Source organism: Heloderma suspectum, chromosome 17 (genome assembly GCF_057233095.1).
Source record: "Heloderma suspectum isolate Gila_16-S chromosome 17, 16-S_ref, whole genome shotgun sequence".
In the NCBI taxonomy this organism is placed as follows: Eukaryota; Metazoa; Chordata; class Lepidosauria; order Squamata; family Helodermatidae; genus Heloderma; species Heloderma suspectum.
Window position 1 is genome coordinate 3,013,422 of NC_139474.1, and position 20,606 is coordinate 3,034,027.

General features: G+C 48.0%; 1 protein-coding gene across 7 annotated transcripts in view; it reads right to left on the reverse strand.

Moving 5' to 3' along the window:
• PIAS3 (protein inhibitor of activated STAT 3) overlaps window positions 1-17,758 on the reverse strand; it is a 145,851-nt gene extending 128,093 nt beyond the window's left edge. For 3 of the 7 annotated variants that reach the window (XM_084824666.1, XM_084824668.1, XM_084824669.1), the window contains exons 1-2: window positions 17,486-17,612; window positions 2,757-3,222 (exon numbers count right to left, since the gene is read on the reverse strand). In XM_084824666.1, coding sequence (XP_084680792.1) covers window positions 2,757-3,222; window positions 17,486-17,509 — 490 coding nt within the window. In that variant the 5' untranslated portion in view covers window positions 17,510-17,612. Of the gene's footprint in view, window positions 1-2,756; window positions 3,223-15,152; window positions 15,252-17,485 lie in introns of those variants that run through there. The other 4 variants (XM_084824663.1, XM_084824670.1, XM_084824667.1 and 1 more) reach the window with 3 other exon arrangements.
• Between the last annotated feature and the right edge of the window lie 2,848 nt (window positions 17,759-20,606).

The following is a 20,606-nucleotide window of genomic DNA, read 5'->3' on the forward strand; positions in this document are numbered from 1 at the left end:
ATCTTCTGAAGATCTGGAATTGTTTGGCCCATATCAGGAGTGGGGAGACTTCAGGCTTGTGAGATCTACTTTGTCAGAAACTCTAGCCAATCCACTGCAAGTTGAGCAGAGATCTACCAACATATCCCATTCTTCCTTATGCCTACCCCTGCTCAATATTACTGAGGGGTAATTGGATATTTTCCCATTCTCCCTCAAATTTCTGTTTTTCAGAAAACTGCCAGGAAAAATGGGCTTTTTCGATAGCATCAGAACATCCAGAAATTTCACATCTCTAATTACATCTGAACTATCATCGGTTCCGACTATGGTTAGTCAACAAACCAGGACATCAATCTAGAACTTCAAGCCAATTTGTTTTAACTAACCACAGTCCCCCACCGTCAAAAGGGCATGTTTCCGATCTCCTTCTTCCTTTGTTAAGTTCCTAAAACGCTGCATCTTTCATTTGAAAAAAGGAGACTTTCTAGTCTCCTGTCTGGGACATGAGCTTGGAACTTCTCTCTTCAGAAAGACAGTGGTTCTCTGCTGAGGTTCTGCACCCCTGCCCTAAAGGAAATGGAAGGGAGATTGTATCTCCATCGTCCCAGACATTCCTACCTTCTACTGTGCAGAGCTATGGGGAACGACAAGACATTTTAACGGACTTGGAATGGAACTACGAAGGCCATTATGAAACTCACAGAAACCTGAGCCATCCAACTGCAATAGGAACAATAAAATCAAAGCCACATTGGCCCAGGAATGCAGGGACCTTGGGCATCTTTGCCTTTTGAGATTTTAGGATATTAAGCAGTAAAAAAGTAGCATAAATAATAAATAAATTTGCTATACAAACTTTCAGCCAACTTCTTCCTATGTTTCTGAGCAGCCAGAACAAATCTAGCAACTCCATTTCTCTGTATTAGAGAAAAGATTTTTAAACATGAGGTAAATAAGTCAGATTTCTGATGAGGATTACTTATTATGCTTATATTCCACCTTTCCTCCAAGGCACCGTACACTGTTCTCCCTCCACCTCTCATTTTATCTTTACAACATCCCTGTTGTGAGGTAGGTTAGGCTGAGATAGCAACTACCTAAGGTGCCCCTGGGAGATCTCCATGGCCAACTGAGTATTTGAACCAGGATCCCCCCAGTCCTAGGCTGACATTCTAACCTCTACACCACACTGCCATCGTTAATGGAGTCTCAATAATCCCCATCCCCAGCCTACTCAGGATGGCTCTTAGTAGTTATTGCTGTCAAGAACATAATGGCAGATTTTCCACAACTGCAAAGACATGAGGGCCTTTCAACAAGGGCTATACCAGGTGAAATTTAGAAAGTAATTTAATGCACATGTTCTTTTCAATGTAATGAAGGAAGAGAGCAATGCAGGGATCTGGAAATGGTAGAGGGTTAAGCCATGTTAGAGAAGATGACTGGGAGGGAAATGTAGTCCCCCACTCCCCGATTCAAATCATGTTCAATTACCCGTCACAACCATCTTTCTGTGGGCAGTTTACTGGTTCTACACAGAAGCTCACTTCACACTGCATGATAAAATTATAAAGCACAAACCATAGTATGCAAACCTGAACCATGATTTCCAAGTCTGGTTTGCTGGACAAACACAAAGTAGTTGTTTGTCCATCTTAGTAGACACTGCTGGAAATGGGATGGTAGACGAACAGTGCATTCCTAAAAATTCTTATCCTGAAGTATGTGCCACTGGGTTCAGTGGGGCTTACTCCCATGTACGGACTGTGTAAAATCCACTCCTCCTGTGTTTTGCAGACTGTTAGGTGCCTTTTGTTCCGTTGCGGATGCAAAAAAATTTTTTTCATCATGCAGAAAAATACGCAATTACCTAAGTATTTACATAAGCATTTGCATAATTTACCTTAGTACGTAACATTTAGCATACTGTCTCCCATTCTAGTTGTTTCCTCAGCAGAAACGTACGTATTTTCCTACGAATTTATATGCGTAAATTTTGGGAAAGTAAAAAAAAAATCATCTGAAAGTTCACGGACTCTGCGCAGCCTGAAGGGATCGCTCCACAGTGGATTCCACAGGTCAGATTCTTAGAAATCTGAGCTCATTTTAGTCCGTCTCAAATCTCTCCAGCATCCCTATCCCAAGTAAATGTGTATAGGATGGTAGCCTAAATGGACTCTTGGCCTGATCCAGCAGAGATCGTCTTATGTTCCTTGGATCAGACATAATGGAAAACCATAGTTAAGCTCCCTTGACCCATGTGTTTGGCATGATGTCTGGGTAGCCCCAGAATGAATGTTATTAACAACAGAGTGGTGTACACACCAATCCCTTTGTTTCCAAAAATGTTCACAACGTCATCACCATAATCATTATTATTCTAAATGGCAACATTACAGTAGTTATGAGATGCACAAGGAACCTCTGCAAACACTCTTAATATGCCATACCCTTTTGCAATGTAATTTTAATATATCCAAAGGGGCAGGGGGTGGCTTTGAACTGTGCCATGGGTCTTGTCCCCTCGAGTGAAGTTTCTCTCCCACCACTTTGAGGTCTGGAAGGGTGCACCTGCCAGTGGACCAAAAGGCCCCTACATAGTTTGAGTTGATCCTATTGTCCCCTGGAAGGGACCAATGGTATTTTGGCAGGGGAAGGCCACAAGCTTCTGAGCTCCACATAACTTTTCCTTCACACCCCTGTGAAACCCATGCTTCTGCCTAGCAACAGCAGGAAAGAATGGGTCAATGAACAGGGCAGTTCAGAGAACTTACCCAATGTGGTGGGTTTGATGAGTTCGTCATAGACGTCGTAAAAGGGCAGCCGCCTCATTTTAACATCCGGATGAACCGGGTGGATGGGCGGCGACAGGTGCGGAACGTCTGTCTCGTGTTTGGGTCCTAACATCGGCACCGGAGGCAACATGCCAGCCGGCACAGCAGAGGCCACCGCTCCGTTATCGTAGGGCAAGTGGCACATGGCGCCTGGGGTTAGTGCCGTGGCTGAGGGGAGCTGTCCCGCCTGGAGGTGCAGCATGGATAGGTCCGAAGGGGTGAGGATTTTCCGGGGGAACCGTCGCCGGTACAACTCCTTGATTTTCATCTGAACCGCCGGACTGCAGCCAGACTTCAGCAACTGCAAAGCCTTGGTGAGTAACTCATGCTTCCGCCCGCTCTTGTTTCTGCCTGCAAAACCCAGAAGAACTTGGAGCTCTGACACTCTAAAGCTCATAACCATGTGCTAGAAGGAAAAAAAGAGAGGAAAGAAACAGATGCTGTTAGAAGCTTACAGATCTGGGGAATCCCAGATGCTTGTAGCAGGCCTCTACTATTAAAGGCCTCTAGCACCACAGACACAAGATCACGACAACTGACATAGAATGAGACCCCACCCACCCCGATTCCAGATACCCAACCTGCACTTCATCCCCACAATCAAGAGGATGGAGCACTTCCCCTAGGAGCAAAAACCTGGGGGCTTTTATATTGGAGGTGAAGGGGGAGAGAGTGAGACAATGGAAGGGAGACATGACAGAGGCTTCTGAAGTTATGCCTCGTACAGTTAGAGAATTTTCTCCTGCTCTCTCAAAACTAGAACTTCAGGGCTCACTCAATAAAGCTGTTTGGCAGTTGGTTCATGTACGTTCATTGATCAAAAAAGCAGACATTGTAATCTTCAAGCCTTCACCAAGGGGCTTGAAAGCACATGGGCATCACCTGATGACACTGCAGAAGCCACAGCAGAGCCAAATGGGATTTCCAGTTGTTAGGGCAGCAGCAGAAATTTTGTTTTGTGGATAGCATGGGCAGCAAGGGGATGGGATGAGCGGGTTGTGGCATTCCTGCACAGTAGAACTTCTGGGACTGGGTATGGCAGGGGGTCTGGCCTAGAGAAGCAAAGGCTGGGGTGGGGAAGAAGATTCAGGGGGGGAACCTCCCCACCACCCTTCTCTCCACAACCAGTCAGAAATGGAAATTGGAAATGTTTAGAAAACGGGGGGGGGGGGGCGCACACTATACATTTCTGCAACATTTCCTCTTCCAGACTGGCAAGTAAAATGCTGTAAAAGCAGGGTTTTAAAATAAGAAGTCACACGGCCTATCCACAATGCTGCACATCTCTTGGCTCCAAAATAGCAACGTTGGCAATTATAGCACTGCTGAGCTTGACTGGATGACTAAACAAGCAACCCTCTCAGGACTCGATGCTGGAAAAGTTCTTTCAGCTGCCACTGAACATAGAACACCTCCAGGAGTGCCATCTAAGAATCTGCCAAGTATATTGGTCATTCGATGTGTCGTGCAAAGCCTTTGCACAAAGCAGCTTGATTTCTTTTGCTTCAGATTCCTCTGTCTTCACATGCACGCATACACACACACACACACACACACACTTAAGAGGTTTCAGTTAATACAAACCTTCCATTTCCTGAAGTCCACAGAGCTCTGATGAGTGAAATACATTTCATTTGCGCTAGTTATTTCAAGGAGCCAGGGATGGTGTAGTGGTTAGAGTATTGGACTAAGTCTGGGGAGATCTGGGTTCAAATCCCTGCTCAGCCATGAAGCTCTCATGGGACAGATGCTACCTCTCAGCCTAACCTACCCCACAGAGGTAGCATCTGTTTCTGCTAACACCAGAGCCTAGATAATGTTTCAAAACCCAGAGAAGAAAATTCTTCCTTTGTTTACTACAATGTTGATGGTTTCTATTTTCTTCCTATTTTCCCAAAGGGCAAGAACTCCATCGCTAACTCTGGGTACGCCTTTTTATTATTTTTTTTTTAATGAAGGCATTAATATATTAAAGTAAGATAAACATAACAATACAGTTTTATGAGCCAAGTTACACATAACAGATGTCATGTTATTAAAGCAGCATAGTAGGTTTAGGTTTATTCAAACTGTGCTGCATGCATTTCCAATTTTCCTAAATATCCAACTTCCCTCCCACCTCGTACACCCCTCGTTTTTCACCATGGCTTCAAAATGTCTGGGAATGTTACATCTCTAGCCAGCCTTGCCTTTCTAACAGCCTCTCCAGTGCTATAGCCTGCTTCCTGTTATGCTAGATTACAAACTAAAACATTCCAAAGCATTGGGGGTGGGGGGAGGAGGCAGCAACAGGCACACACCATAATGCACATTCAAAAGGCATTAAAGCCATGCTTGGAGATTTGGGGAAAGCTACTCATTCTCGTCTCTAAGATCTAATTTTCACTGAGCTGATCACCAGAGCTCAGTGGCATAGCATCTGCTTTGCATGCAGAAGATCCCAGGTTCAATCCCCAACACATCTAGTTATTAGGATCAGATGGACCAATGGTCTGCCTTGGTGAGAGGTAGCTTAATTTTTGTTTGTTTGTTTCATTTATATCCTGCCTTTCCTCCAAGGAGCCCAAGCCGGTGTGCACAGAATCCTCCTTCTCTCCATTTTATCCTCACAACAACCCTGCAAGGTAGGTGAGGCTGAGAGTCAGTGACTGGCCCAAAGTCACCCAGTGAGTTCATGGCTGAGTGGGGATTAGAACCCGACCTCCCAAGTCCCAGGCCAACAATCTCACCACTACACCACACTGGCTCTCTTTATATGTCCAAACCCATTTCTAGGTTGCAGATGCCAGGTTCCCCAAGACTCAAAGGGGCAGAACTGAGGATCTAAGGCAGGAGCGGGGTAGCTTTTGCAGCCCAAGGGCTAACACTCTGGGGTCAAAGGCAAACATGATTACGGGCAGAGGCAAAAGTGAAAGCCCCCTCCCCCAAAATTCCATTCTTACCAATCAAAAGAAGCATGTCTACTCAGAAGTAAGCATGAGCAGCAGGTCTACGTACAAATAAGCAGGACAAGCCTCTGCATGTCTACTCACATGTAAGCAGGAAAGACTCACTCAACAGCACTTTCAAATAGCATCCCAAATACCAAACCTCTGCATGCTGACTCACAAGCAGGCAGGACTGATTCACTCCGCAGTACTTTCAAATATAATCCCAAATATCAAGACTCTGTATGTCTACTCAGAAGTAAGCGGGACAACCCTCTGCAGGACAATGCTCAGGAGGAAGCAGGACTGAATCACTCAGTAGTTTCCCTCCCCAGCAGTGAAAAGCTCTGATCTCCCACCATCTGCTGATTGGAGATTAGTGCTTCCCCAGCTAAGCACCAAGAAAGGGAGCAGTTTTCAGTGCTAAGCAGGGGAGAACTCTGATCAGCTGCTGATAAGAGCTTCTCCCTTGGTAGCAATGGGGTAGAACCAGGGGAAGAAGCTGCTGGGAAGGATGGAGGACCCCACAGCCCAGAGGTCTCCCATCCCTGATCTAAGGAGGAATGCTTCACAGTAAACTCTGGTGAGATGGGCTGGAAGTAGAGGATGGCACTTGCCCAGTCAGGGGAAGAGTCTGGCTATGCTGGTGACTCAGGGTGGAGCCTGATGGACATGGGGTCGGGGTGGGGAGAGAGGGGACAGAATAGCAAACACTTTCAAACCAAGCAGAACAAAGCTGGTTATGCCCCTTGGTTGTGTCCACTTGAGATTGTACTCCTTCCTCTGGAGCCCTTGAGAATAAGGCTAAAATCCTGAAACATCAAGTAAACCCTAGGCTCATATGACTGAACACTCCTTTATATGGATATAAAATCCTTGCACGAAGAGAACTAGCATATCAGGGAGAAGTGCTCATTCCCTGTGTGCAGCAGCAGGGCCTGCTGGCTTAACCATTCAGTTGCTGGACAGTTCCCAACCTGTATGCTGGAGTGCAATCCTACGCATGCTTACTTGGAAGTAAATTCCACTCTTCTCAGTGGCGCTTGCTCCCAGGTAAGCATGCGTAGGATTGAGGCATAAGTAACATACATTTACAGTGAGCCCAAAGCACCAACAGAAAAGGTTGCCGAAAGCATCTGCATGAGTTACTACTCTGGGCCTGTCTCCTTATAAATCAGAACAGAGACTCGTGGTCTTCCGTTGTCTCACCTTTGCCCCTCCCCTCTATCCAGCACTTGGTTGCCAAAATTATTCAAGTCTCTCACTGTTCCAATCAAACCACATCTCTCCTAAAATCTCTACACTGGCTTCCAGTTCATTCCAAGATCTAACACTACCTTCAAAGTCCACCATGGCCCCCGCCTTATATTCCCATTAACCTGAAACATCCCTGCCTCCATCTGTGACCTTCATTCCTCACACTCCCCACTGCCTGAAGGTCTCCTCCTCCCTCAAACAACTGCCCTTTCTCCCTCAATGGCTGTGCCAGGGTTCCCTTTATGACCTGGACCCCCTGAGCAACTCCTTAAGGATCTCTTGCCTCCTTAAGAGATCCACTTTCCTTGTGTTAAGCTTCCCCTTCCTAATAATGTGGGGTTTAGGCTTTAGATGTGGGGTGACTGACACACCAGACACTTGAGATTTAACCACAACTGTTTACTGGTAAATTAAAGCTAGCAAATCACAATTAAAGGTATTTATATCATAGAGCTGAGTGGTACAAAAGGCCTTGAAATACAATAAAAGTGCAAAATGCAAGTTGCTTTACCCTAGCTGTACTTAGACTCTCTAGGTACTTAGACTTAGGCTGCTCCTTCCTGCCCTGGTCTTCTGATTCTGCTCTCACTGCTCTGGTCTTTCTGACCCTCACTTTTTATACCCTCCTCCCCCAAAACTAAAAGTACTGCTTCAAACCTGAAGAAATGAAACTGGGGAAATGAAACTGAAACTTAACCAGGAAAATGAAACTACTCTTCTCAGGGATATCGCCTCCCAACAAAAAAACAACAACCCCCGCCTCTAAGCCTGACCTTTTTTCCCTTTGCCTCTGTAGGCCTCAAACCCTCATAGCCTGGAACTGCTTCTCAGAACACCTCTGTCATACCACCTCATATTTCCTTCAAAACCCTACTTTCAATGAAGCCTTTGGCACAACCTCCTCATTCCTATGCCTAACTCCAATGAACCTAGTAACCAAATATAAGCACACAAAATGGAAACAATGTCATATGCTTGCACCGCTTACCCCCTTCCTCCATTCCCCATGTCAAATTTTAGACTGTAAGCTCGTCAGGACAGGGACCCTGTTTCTTGAGCAGTTCCCTAGGACTGCATACTTTGGCCTCATCCATTGGCCAGAGAAGTAAGGGCTACTGAGGCTGCACCTCAGTGCCTCTCAAGATAAACATCACGGTAACGGGAGATCAACCTGGCCCCATACATTGGCCTGAGAAGGAGCAGCTCCTGGGAGCTTGTTTCGCCCTTCTGTGCCAGAAAGAACACTTAGAAGAACTTTGAAACTAAGAACTGGTGGCTGAGTTTTGTTTCGTTTTCCGCCTCCCTCCCAATTCCCTTTCCTTTTGTGTCATGTGTTTTAGATTGCAAACCTGAGAGCAGGCAGCGTCTCATTATTAATCTTTGTAAGCCATGCAGGGAGGCTTTTTTGGCGGAAGAATGGAGTTAAAACACTGTAACTAAATATATAAATAAATAAGTACTGTACACACTGATAGAGCTTTATAAATAATAAATCAGTGTAAATTATCTTCAGAGCAGCTTGGCCCCTCTGAGGGCAGGTAATCCTGACCCTTGCACACTCTAAAAGTAAGCTTACTGGCTGTGCCTCCAATTTTAATTTAGAGGAAAAGTGTAGCTCAGCTATCCGAAATCTGGGGACTGTGGAGTTAATCCTAATATTATGAACTGTCCAATTTGGGAGCTGAAACTGGACAAATTTAAATGAGAAAAAAGCACTTAGGTAGACCTTTTGCAGCCTCATTGGGCATCTAGCTAAAAAAGAAAAACCAGTATAGCCACAACCAACACTAATCTCCACTCAACAATAACTGAATTGTTCTGAATCAGACACATGAAAACTTAAGGTTCAAATCTGCACAGGCCATTAGATGGCTGTGAGCCCAGCATTTCTGCCCCAGGAAGGACCTTATGACCGAAATATAATGCTATTCGCTAGTGGGTTAGAATTATACCTTAGGAGACTTCTGCTTTCTTCCTAATGAAAGCAAACATTTTCCTTTTTTCCCATTAAAAAAGGTTATTGCTGCAAAAATGAAAATTATCCAATACCAACCATCCTGGTCAAGGAAGCAAGCACTCTTTTACCTGGCTGGATGGGGAAGCTAAAGGTTTGCAGATTCGGAGAAAGAATCTCCTTGCTTTAGGACAGGATTTTTCTCGATAACAAAATAATGATTGAAGAAAAATGTAATGTATTCCCTTAGCCCAGATTAATTCAGAGCATCGATACGAGGGCGTGCAGCACATTCCCAATCCTAGTCTAAAACATGGTTTGAAGGATCATCGGAATGGAGATGCTTTGAATTAGTTACTAGTCCTCACTGACTATCAGAATAAAGACTGAAAACAAGTCAGCAGCTCCGTTGCAGAGCCCCTGCTTTGCATGCAGAAGGTCCCAGCTTCAATTTTTAGCACCTCCAGGTAGGGCTGGAAAAACCCCTGCCTGAAACCTTGGAGAGCAGCTGCCCATCAGTGACATGGTCCACATGTAATGGCTAACTATGGGTTAAACTACCCATGGGTCACCATGGCCGCACCAGAGCGAGTGTGCAAATGTGCTGCTTCCCCCATGCTTGTCGCTTCTGCTTTACATCATGACGTGTGAACCCAGCACTCTGCTTATTGAGGCTTACACAACCCAGAGTTTTAACCCAACAACAAACCATGGGTTCAAACTCTGGGTTGTTCAACCCTAAAAACTCATAGTACTGGGTTTGTACACCCTGGCAACAACCCAGGGATGGGGCTCCTGGGCTGTTTCAGAAAGCAGAAACCAGCACGCTTGCTCACATTCACAAACAAATGTGGGTTGTTTGACCGTGCCCATCGGGCCAGTGTGGACAATACAGGGCCAGATGGACCCAGGGGTCTAATGCAGTATAAGGCAACCTCTTATGTGCAATACATCACTACATTTGGGGAGGGGGAGGAACTGGAGGAACCTAATGCCCTCCCCAGCTCCATATTTTCCAGTCACATTTCCCCCACCTAACTCACACACCCACACACCTCTCTCCCACCCCAAACCCAAAAAACAACAAATTCAGAGCACTGGACTTGGAGTAAAGCAGAGTTGGTTGGTAGAGTCAGAGATTGTTGCACGAATTTTTATCTGCTTCTGAGCAGATGGCTTGAAAAGCCTTTGGCATACAATTGGGAGTTCTTGCCAATGTAACAGTCAGCCACCTCGGGCAACACACGTACCAGCCTGACAGCCACACGGTGGGTTATTTTTGTGCCCAAAGCCCCTCCAATTCCATTTCCCACAATGCAACATCAGAATGGCACTCTGGCTCTCTTTCTGTAAGCATGGCCGGGAAGCCCCATTATGTTCTTACAGGCTATTTGTTTTACATCCAGGGGAAGGGCTGTAGCTCAGTGGTAGAGTAGCTGCTTTGCATGCAAAAGGTCCCAGGTTCAGTCTTCAGCATCTACAAGTAGGGCTGAAAACCCCAGCCAGTTAGTGCAGACAAGACTTGGCTAAATGGGCACACAGACCTGGTTTACACGTAATGGCAATTCATGGGTGGTTTCACCCACGAATTTCCGGGGCTACACAGGCCCCCTGCCTGCTCACCACTTCCTCTTTGCATCTGGTTTCTCAAACAACCCAGGAATGCCCCATTCCTGATGTGATGTCCGAACCAGGAACTCTGGATTGTTGAGGGACAAGAGTTTGAACCCATGGTTTGCTGATGGGTTAAAATCTGGGTTACTTGTCACATAAAAAGCCAGAATTCTGGGTTCGGACATTGCATCAAACGACACTGGAATGCCGAAGCAGAAGCAGCAAGTAGGAGGAAGGCAGCACACTCACTCATTACCATGCAGCCCCAACAACCCATGCTTTAAAGAACCCGTGAGGTGTGTGAATGGGGCCACTGTCTGACCTAGCACCCTCCAATTTTCCAAGCTGAAATACATGCACAGCACAGCAATGCCAAGGCTATCCTGCAGATCTACAATTGCACTGTACAAACATGGAACACTGATATTGGAGGCAAAGAAGTCCATATCCTGAGAATATTTTCTCATTCTTTTTTTTTTTTAATCAAAAAACAAACAGCAAGTTCCTAGCCCTTGTGGCTGTAAACATTGCACTGCAAGTATGTGAGCAAACGTAGACAAACTCAGAAGCTGAAGAAAGGTGGGAAAGCAAGGGAAGGTGGATGTAAAAGTGGCATCTTGGTGGCTCTAAATCCATGGCCCTAAATCTCTTCCTTCTCTCCCCTTAACCTTAACAAAACATTTTAAATTCTTGGGAATCCTGAATGCCAAGTTATGCAGTAAGAACACACACACGCACATATAACAGACAAACACACACAGGATTTGTTTAACCTCTGTTATTTATCCTACTTACAAAATTCTGCTATTTATTTTACACAAAATTCTCAGAGCTGTACTAAGGTATGCAACTGCTGAAGGAAGGGGCATCAGCAATGAATCCATGATAATACATTCCATTTCTCTTTCCAAAGGAGTCCCCTCCTGGCCACTGCACCAGCCTACTAGACAGAGAGACACAACCCCTTGCAGAAGAGAAACCAAATCCTTCTGGGCCTCAGCTAATGAAATATGGAACAAACAAACAAAAACACAGGAAAGGGGGCTGATGGGGGGAAAGAGAGAAATACAAGAGGGGATTCGGGAGCCTTCAGATTTCAAAGAGAATAAAAAGAAAAAGGTTAAGGAAGCCATCAGGGCGGCCAGCTGGGCAAACGCTCTGGGCTTTGCGGGTGGGCTAAAGCAGGCTTTGAAAATGCAAAACACACACACACCATGTGCTTAGAAACTACTCTCCTCTAAGCATAATTTCTCGGTCTAGGGCTTATTTGCAGAAGGGGGGTTGGCAGAAAAATGGGCCTGGAAAATTCCATCCGTTCCAGCCGGGGTGGGGATGGCAATGACAGCCTTCACAGACTGGGGACGGGGGGGGGGGGGGGTAATAGGGAGGTTGCGCAGTTGTGCTGTTCCCCCATACCCAGTTTAACTGCATTCATTCCCTCCTTTTATGTTTTTTCATAGTTACAAGACCTCCTGATCTGACGTTTCTTACTTGCTCCCAAGTCAGCATGTAAGCATAAGATCGCAGCCTAAAGATTTTCCTTTTCAGTTAATACCTCCAAGGTAACCCAGGGAAAAATTACATGCAGGGGGAAGGGTCACTATGGAAACGTAAGAGGCCTGCAAGAACTGATCTAAGACCTGCCCTTCACAAAATCCTGTATGCCATAATAAAATAAAATAATTTAAGACTCCCCTGAGCTCAAACCCACTGGGGACGCCTGCTTCCAACGGACCTCTGCACCTGGTGAGGGGGAAGGGGCGTCGTTCTGATGCTTCCCTGCAGCAGGTACAACTGGAAAACTTAGGCCCCAGAGGGAACTGCCTGTTGTATCTCTGAACTGAATCACTCCTCCGTTAGGGATGTCAGAGGAATCTGGTTGGGGGGGGGGGTGCAGCACAACATGCTTTCGCCAGGTCGGCCCGCCAAACTCCGTTCCATCTTCCACCAGCTGGCGCAACTCGGTGCACAACAAGTCAAGCAAGCTGGCGGGATTCCCATTAATTTTTTTTGCATAAAGAACCATTTGTGCAAATTACAGCTGAAAAATGCACAAATTACAGTCATAATTTGCGCAAATTGGCATGATTTACAGCCAAAATTTGCGCAAATTACAATTTGGGGGAAATGGTGCCCGCGGGCACCATATTGGGGGTCCTGGGGAAATGTCGATTTTAAGGGGGGGATCCTATTAAGTTCCCGGATTTCGGGAAAAAGCCCACAGCTTGGGTCACAAATGCAAGTCAAGCCAGAGCCTCTGGGAAAATCCAACAAGCTCAGAAAGGACCGGATTTCACCATGACAGCCATCCCTATCTTCCTTCCAAGCAAGAGGAATGTCCAGAACAGTGACTAATGCAGAAGGATGCAGAGTGGGCCCCACTGAGGATGAGCAAAATGAATCTTCAAAGGTGTTCCAAGCAAAATGTTCCATTTTTTTCAAGTTCTGAACAAAAAAGTTCACAACAAAAAAGTTCACTTTACCTATCAGAAATTTAGGAAGGGAGATGCTAGCTTACATGCACAGGGATGCTTCTTTGAGGACTCTCCAGCTCAACCCTGACCAGCGGTGCAGTGGTATACTATGAAGTGCGGGCGGTCAGCATGACAGCCCCCATAGCCACGTCCCCAAGAAGAGTCCAAAAATGCAGGCAGCAGTATGGATCCTTTATATATAAACCCCCAAAGAGCAGCTGTAAGGGTGAGATACAAATGTGAACATTAAAAGGACCAGGCAGCGCACAGACAGCCACTTCACCGTTCCAACAACAGGAATTGCTTATGACAGATTTTTACTTTCTAAAATACATTTAATGCAAAGAACAGACATCTTTGGGTCTTAAAGCAGTGCAGGAAAGATTCTTGCCAGGTGAATTAATGAATAAAACATGTCCTGCCTTCCAATGGCCCCTGCCCAAAGCTTATGACACTCGCAAATGCCACTCCCACATCTTTGCTCCTGGCATTAACAAAAGGACCAGAACTGTGCACCAGGGTGGGAACGGCTGCATACCACTGAGACTTGCCCAGAAAAGATTCTGGGTGTGTGAGTTCACCCAACACCTCTAGCACCTAAGTCGACTCACCTGTCTGATCTACCTGAAGCTATTTGGTACACAGGTGCTTTTTCCTACTGCAGCTCACTCCCTGCTTGTGTCACTATTATTTCAGCATGGTCAAAACTTCCATGAAGCCACAGGGCTGAGGATGAAGAACTGGCCTACTGCCAATTGAACACAACTGCCTGTAAAAACTCACATGTGTTCTTTGGATAGCTGCAGATACTTCTCTTGATTTCTAGCTCAATTTCTGCCTTAACCCCAAAAAATGTAACGGCAGACTGACCTTGTTCTTCTGGGATAGAAGAACTGTTCAGCGAACCCATTCACATTTACAGAAAACGTACCAAAGATAGTAACCATTAACAATAACGTGTTAATTTCTTTTAATTTAAATTCATCGTTTTGCAATTAACTAGTTGTTGTTGTACTTCTAGCATACGTATCAAACCCAGTGGACCCACGGCCTGCACAATGGGGCTTTTGCACCTCTAAAAATAACCCGAAATGAGCAGAAGCACTCATTTCCGGAGTGAGGCAGGTCAGCAGAGCTTGCAGAAGCTTGCTCCACAGACCTCTCCTGTTGCAGAAATGAGCATTTCTGGGGTCATTTTTAGAAGCACAAAAGCCCCACTGCACAAGCGGTGGGTTCTGCGAATGCAACGGAATGAGTGGATGTAGAGTGGCCCCATTGTATATTGCCCACAGCATGTATTTGCAATTCTTAAATACTCTGAAGTTCGAAGTGCAAGTGCTCTAGAGACCTACAGACAAAGCTCACTTACCACGAAACAACATGCAGCCACACCTGACCTAAGGGCCCCAAACTGGGATATTTCCCTTGCAGAGGCTGACAGCTTCTGCAGAGGCTGACAGCTTCTGCCTCTGCAGTTAAAATGTTGACATCGCAGCCCCTCAGCCAATGGTAGGCAAGGAAGGGTGACAGAGAAGGCTGCGACAGCCCATTATTGCACAAATACAATTATGAACAGCATATTTTTATTTTTAAGCCTTATGTGCCTTGACTTAAGGTGCGATCCTATGCATGTTTAGACAGAGAAAAAGCCTACAACTCCCAGCATTCCCCAGCCAGCCTGGCTGGGGAATGCTGGGAGTTGTAGGCCTTTTCTCTGTCTAAACATGCACAGGATTGTGCCCTTAATACGTTTTTAAAAACGGAAGAATTCACCACTCTCTACTGCAGTTCCGAAACCGAGACTTCAGAACAACCGTGATATTGGGCTTAGGTGAAGTCTGACCGACGGCAACATCTGAAGTAGTTTCTTTAAAAATGGCCGGGGGGATGTTGACGAGATATAAGCGGTCACACAAACATTGAGAGGTCCTGACAATTCTGTCCACGCTGTAAGTATTTAAAGAGGTCTATTGAGTTCTATTCCCCGACAGGGGAGTAGAACTCAAGAGTCCCTTCCCAGCCAAAAGCCAGCTAGGAACCTGTAGGGGGTGAAAAAAAATATTAACACGCCAGCGAGGACCCCAAAATGGTTTTGGAATTTGTTAGTTACCAAGGACAATTTCATATTCCGGGATCTGGTGGTGGGCAATGGTGGTTACACTCTGAATCCTAAAGATGGGAAAGAGAAAAAGAAAAAAAATATATACAGAAGGAGATCAACCCCATCTCAAATCCTCCAGCCACAGGAACATATCGCACAATGAACCCTGATGGCAGGACATCTCCCTTTCATCCCACTCAGACATGTGCAGCAGTTCTACCTGCATGGCTGATATAAACCACTACAAACACACACCCAGCAACTGCTGGCAATGAGTTCCCAGTACCAATGGGTCAGCACCCCACCACCCCCTCCAATCCCCCTGCTGACGGTTCTTTCATCTCCACCCCTACCCTGTGTATGACCACAGCTCCAGCCACGTGGCTCAAAACAGAAAGGTGTGAGAGCTTCACCGGCCTCGAAGATCAAATTCTGGCCCTTACCATATCTCCACATGTATGGAGGAAGGCAGGCTGCGGTTATGAAGGAAAAAAGCACTCTGGATGTGCCCAGAAACACCCTGCTCAGACAGTTTTGCTGCAGAGCGGTATACAAATTTAATACAAAAATGTTTATGTCCCACAACTGGGAATGATGTGAAAAAACTGAATCAAGCTCCCGAACACACTATCCCTAATATGCCCCATGTGCCCCACTTTATTTCCCCCCCTTCCTACCCCATTTACCACCCTCAAATCTGTCGTCACCTGCCTTTCTTCCTCCTCCTACTATCCCCCCAACTTCATTTCCACAAGTTCTCACATCCCAGCCTCTGAAACCTGCCACCACAATTTACCCCACTGTTCCCATTTGCCCCAGCGCTCAAGTCTCCTGTCAATCCGTACACCCCATACACTCCAACCTAAAGGATGCCTCAGCCCTCTGTTATCCTGCCCCCCAAAGTCTCTGCCCCTCCCAATTCGTCATTCAACCCCTGGATACCCCACCGCAGTCTCCCCCACCCCCAACCTCCCCTTTTGCCATCCTGGCTCCCCCTGACTCCAATTCCCTTTTGCAAACCTCCTAATACCTCCTGACTGCAGAAAGCTCAGCCTACCTACGACCCTTAACTCACCGCCCCCATCTATAACTTCTAACCTCACAGTGTCTCTTCCTCCACCTCTTGTTCTTGCTACCCCCCCCCACGCACACCTTACCTGCACATTGCTCTCAGGTATTTCTCCCCCCCCGCCTTACATGCGCAGGATCATTCCCACACACAGAAAAAACATTCTTTTTACTGCTGAGGTTCTCCTCACATCCCCCCCCACAATCCACTACCCCAAACCCAGCCTGGACCCCTTCTGCCTCAGCCCTCCTCTCCCGCCCCCCGCACAGCCACCCCTGGACCCTTAACCACACACCCCCTCCCACCACCACAGGTCCCCCCGCCCCATTTCAGCTCCCCCCCATCATGATACTCCGCACTTACCTCCCACTAACCCCGAATTCTTACCCCACACACAGTGACACCCCCTTCTTGCCCCATCCCGCTCATCTCCCCCCCCACAATTCTCTCATCACCTCCCTTATGGCTACCCCCATCCTGAACCCCGAACCCCAACCTGCCCCACTGAGCTCCAGCCCCCCCATAGACCCTCATTAGCTCCTGCTTGGCTGCACAGCTCCTCACTTACCACCCACTAACCCCGGATCTCCCCCCCATTTCACCTCCATCCCTCCCCCGCCTCTTTTCACCCCCTCCCTTACCCTCCCCTCCCCCCCAGGCCCCCTCCCCACTAACCCCTCCCCCCCGCTTCCCATGACCCCCCTCCATTTCCCCTCAGGTATCTCCCCCTCCCCTCCCCCCAGGCCCCCTCCCCACTAACCCCGCCCCCCGCTTCCCATGACCCCCCTCCATTTCCCCTCAGGTATCTCCCCCTACCCTCCCCCCAGGCCCCCTCCCCACTAACCCCGCCCCCCGCTTCCCATGACCCCCCTCCATTTCCCCTCAGGTATCTCCCCCTCCCCTCCCCCCAGGCCCCCTCCCCACTAACCCCTCCCCCCCGCTTCCCATGACCCCCCTCCATTTCCCCTCAGGTATCTCCCCCTACCCTCCCCCCAGGCCCCCTCCCCACTAACCCCGCCCCCCGCTTCCCATGACCCCCCTCCATTTCCCCTCAGGTATCTCTCCCTCCCCTCCCCCCAGGCCCCCTCCCCACTAACCCCGCCCCCCGCTTCCCATGACCCCCCTCCATTTCCCCTCAGGTATCTCCCCCGCCCCCCACTTTTTTGGGGGGCAACAGAGGCTTCCTGCTCCTTCCCCGCCCCCCCGCCTTTCCCCTTCCCTCGCCCCGCTGCCCCCTTCTCGGGGCGGGGGCCTCCTCCCCTCCCCCGCCTACCTTCAGCTCGGCCGCCTCCGCCATCTTGAGACATCGTAGCCGCCTCGGCGAGAAGCAGGGGCGGGCGGGCCGAGGGAGCGGGGGGAAATTCCTCCGCCGGAGCGGAGCCGCAGACAAAGCGGGCGCGCGGGGAAGCGGCGGCGCGGGGAGCCCCGCCCCCTCCGGCCCTGCGAGGAGCGGCGCGGGGCGGGGCGGGGCCGAGCGGGCGCGCCGAAGGGAGCGGCGCCAAATTCCCCCTCCCGCGCTCAGGCGCAGCCGGCGTCTCCCCCTCCTGCGAAGGTGCTCTCCCGTTCCTCCCGGCGGAACCGAGGCACGCTTACTCGGAAGTAAGCTTCGCTGCACTCGGCGGCGCTTGCTCCCTGTAGGTGTGGAGGACGAGGCCGTCGAGGGGTATTAGCCCTGCGGGCCAACTGCTGCCTCCGCTGTCAGAGGCAGGATGCTGGGGAGCAGCAGCAGGAGGGCGCCGCTGCGCTCACGCCCTGCTTGTGGGTTGGCCGATGTGGTTGGCCGATGTGCGCAGAATGCGGGACTAGATAGACCCTTGGTCTGGTCCAGTCCCGCTCTTGGAGCCGATGACCTGGGGCGGTGGCGGGCTCTCCCACACTGGAGGCGTTCAAGACGAGGCTGGACAGCCGCCTGCCAGGGCTGCTCTGACTCGGACTCCTGCACTGAGCAGGGGGTGGGACTTGATAGTCTCACAGGCCCCTTCCAACCCCGCTATTCTATGACACGATTCTTATATTCTTATGTTTGCACAGAATTGCTAGTACTGCAGTCTTGAGCGTGTTTCCTTGGATGTAAGGGGCCCCACTCGCTGTAGTCAATGGGATTTTTACTCCCCCACAGAGGTGCGTAGGAGCACAGCCTCAGGGCGCAATCCTATGTATGTTTAGGCAGGAAAAATGTCCTAGGAATCCCAGCCTGCCCCAGCCAGCGTCACTGGCTGGAGGGATGCTGGGAGTTGTAGGACTTTTTCCCCCGTCTAAATGTGCACAGGATTGCGCCCAAACCACATTTTTACACGAGGTCTCATGCTCTAGCAGTGCCACTTCATGTGTACACACACCGCAAGGGTGGTTTTGCTTTGCGCCTTTAATAGGTGCTTGACAAGCAAAATGAAATAAAACCAAAATAATAAATGGCGCATGATCCAGTTAAAGTTCAGCAGTTCCTCAAAAGAGAGAGGGAGTTCCCTGGATTACAGAAGGAGAGATGTTAAGTGCAGGCATAACTCTCTCATTCGAAATATATAAATGGGACATTTATTATTAGTTTATTTATTTATTTAGGGTGCAATGCTATGAACGTTTAGACACAAAAGTCCTACAATTCCCATGTCTGGCTGGAGCATGCCAGGAGTTCTAGGACATTTTTCCTGCCTAAACATGCCCCTTAAAATATTTTAAACCCACCTTTCAGTGGGCACTGCTTTCACAAGGTGACTTACAATATTATAAAACTATGAATGTACAAATTTTGTGAACTGCCCAGAGAGCTTCGGCTATTGGGCGGTATAGAAATAAATAAATAAATAAACATTACAATTAAACACACAGCAGCAGCAACTAGGGATGTGTGAGAATTTTGGTTTTGCTCACAAAACATGCAAGCATGTCCCATTGGAAGTGCTGAACATGAGCATGAGCATGTGTCTGCCAAAAAAAATATAGCAAATTGTCAAAGGTGCTCACATTTGTCTCATTCCACAGTTTGATTTGTGCAAATTTCTTCCTTAGGCTGAATCAGCTCTGCATTAGTCTATGGAGAAAATCTGCAAGAATTTGGGGAGATTTGCGCAAAGCTCCTGTTTGATCAGTGCTCAATTTGCGCAAGTTTCCTGTTCGCACAGAGCGAACAGCAATCGCAAACCCAAACAGGAATCCAGCATGAGGTGAGCAGAGAATCCTTGATCTCGACCATCACTCATTCGCTCATCCCTAGCAGTAACTAATGATTTTTAAGCACTAAATGGAATGCACACTGTAATAAATGTGTATTCAGGTTTTTTTTTAAAGCCAGCAGTGATGATACCATACATATCTCCATGGGGAGGGAGTTCCAAAGGTGTGGGGCCACCACTGAGGAAGTCCTGTCATAGTAAAGCCCTAGACTTTGGGCTGGATACAAAAACCATTTATTGGGGCTGTCCAGGGTCAGCTTGTGGGACAAAATGCCTTCAATGCCGCCGCTCCCCTTTCCTTGCTCCATCTGTTTTTTAAAATAATAACAACATGCTGTTTTAGAGACGTACACCAAACACTAGAGAACACTTTTACAAAAGTCCATTCCATTTGCTTCCCCTAGGTCCAACCCACATCACTGCCCTAAAAGGAAAGAGCATGGCAAGTGGGGGCTACAGCTCCTTCTCCACAGGGCAGGAGAATAGGCAGCAAGAGGAAGGAGAAGGAAGAACTCCGGGTGGCTCTATAGGGGGCCCCTGGCTGGGATGTTGGGGCTCAGCAAGTCCCCAACTATGTTGACCCCAACAAGGCATTCTGGTTGCTGAGGAACTGAAGGGTTTTACCTCCACCCCGCAGAAAAGAGTCTGGTGGAATCTCATCAACGGGTTTATTGCAGCAGAAGCTGCTGTGTCCAAGGCACAGTGTGTTATCCTGAGCTGGCAGACGTACACCTACATGGGCATAGAATAGGTTAAAAACAGCTCTGCAAAGCCAGTCTTTCAGTCGGATAGGAAGGGGGCCTGAGGCTCCAGGGAGGGGGAGTCAATGCAGAACAGCCAGAATTGTGTTCCGCATTGTGGTGTGTTAAAATATGCATACCACTTTATGCATTAAGGTTTAAAAATAAGGGCCCTAGTGTTTGTTCAATTTTTGTGAACTGCCCAGAGAACTTCGGCTATGGGGCGGTATAGAAATACAATACATGAAATGAAATGTTCATTAGCCCGGTGCCTTTGCACTCATTTGCCAGAAAAATGGAAGGCAGGAACAGGTTTGCTTCTTCATGACCAATCTGGTACAATCCTGCCTACCTGCTTTATATTGCTACAAGTAAGAGAACTAGAGACTTATTTTTATTTTATGGAGAGCTAAACATTCAGGGAAAGGCCCTGTAATATGCTGATCGTGGGGTGGGGTGGGGTAAGCCCTCACAAATCCCC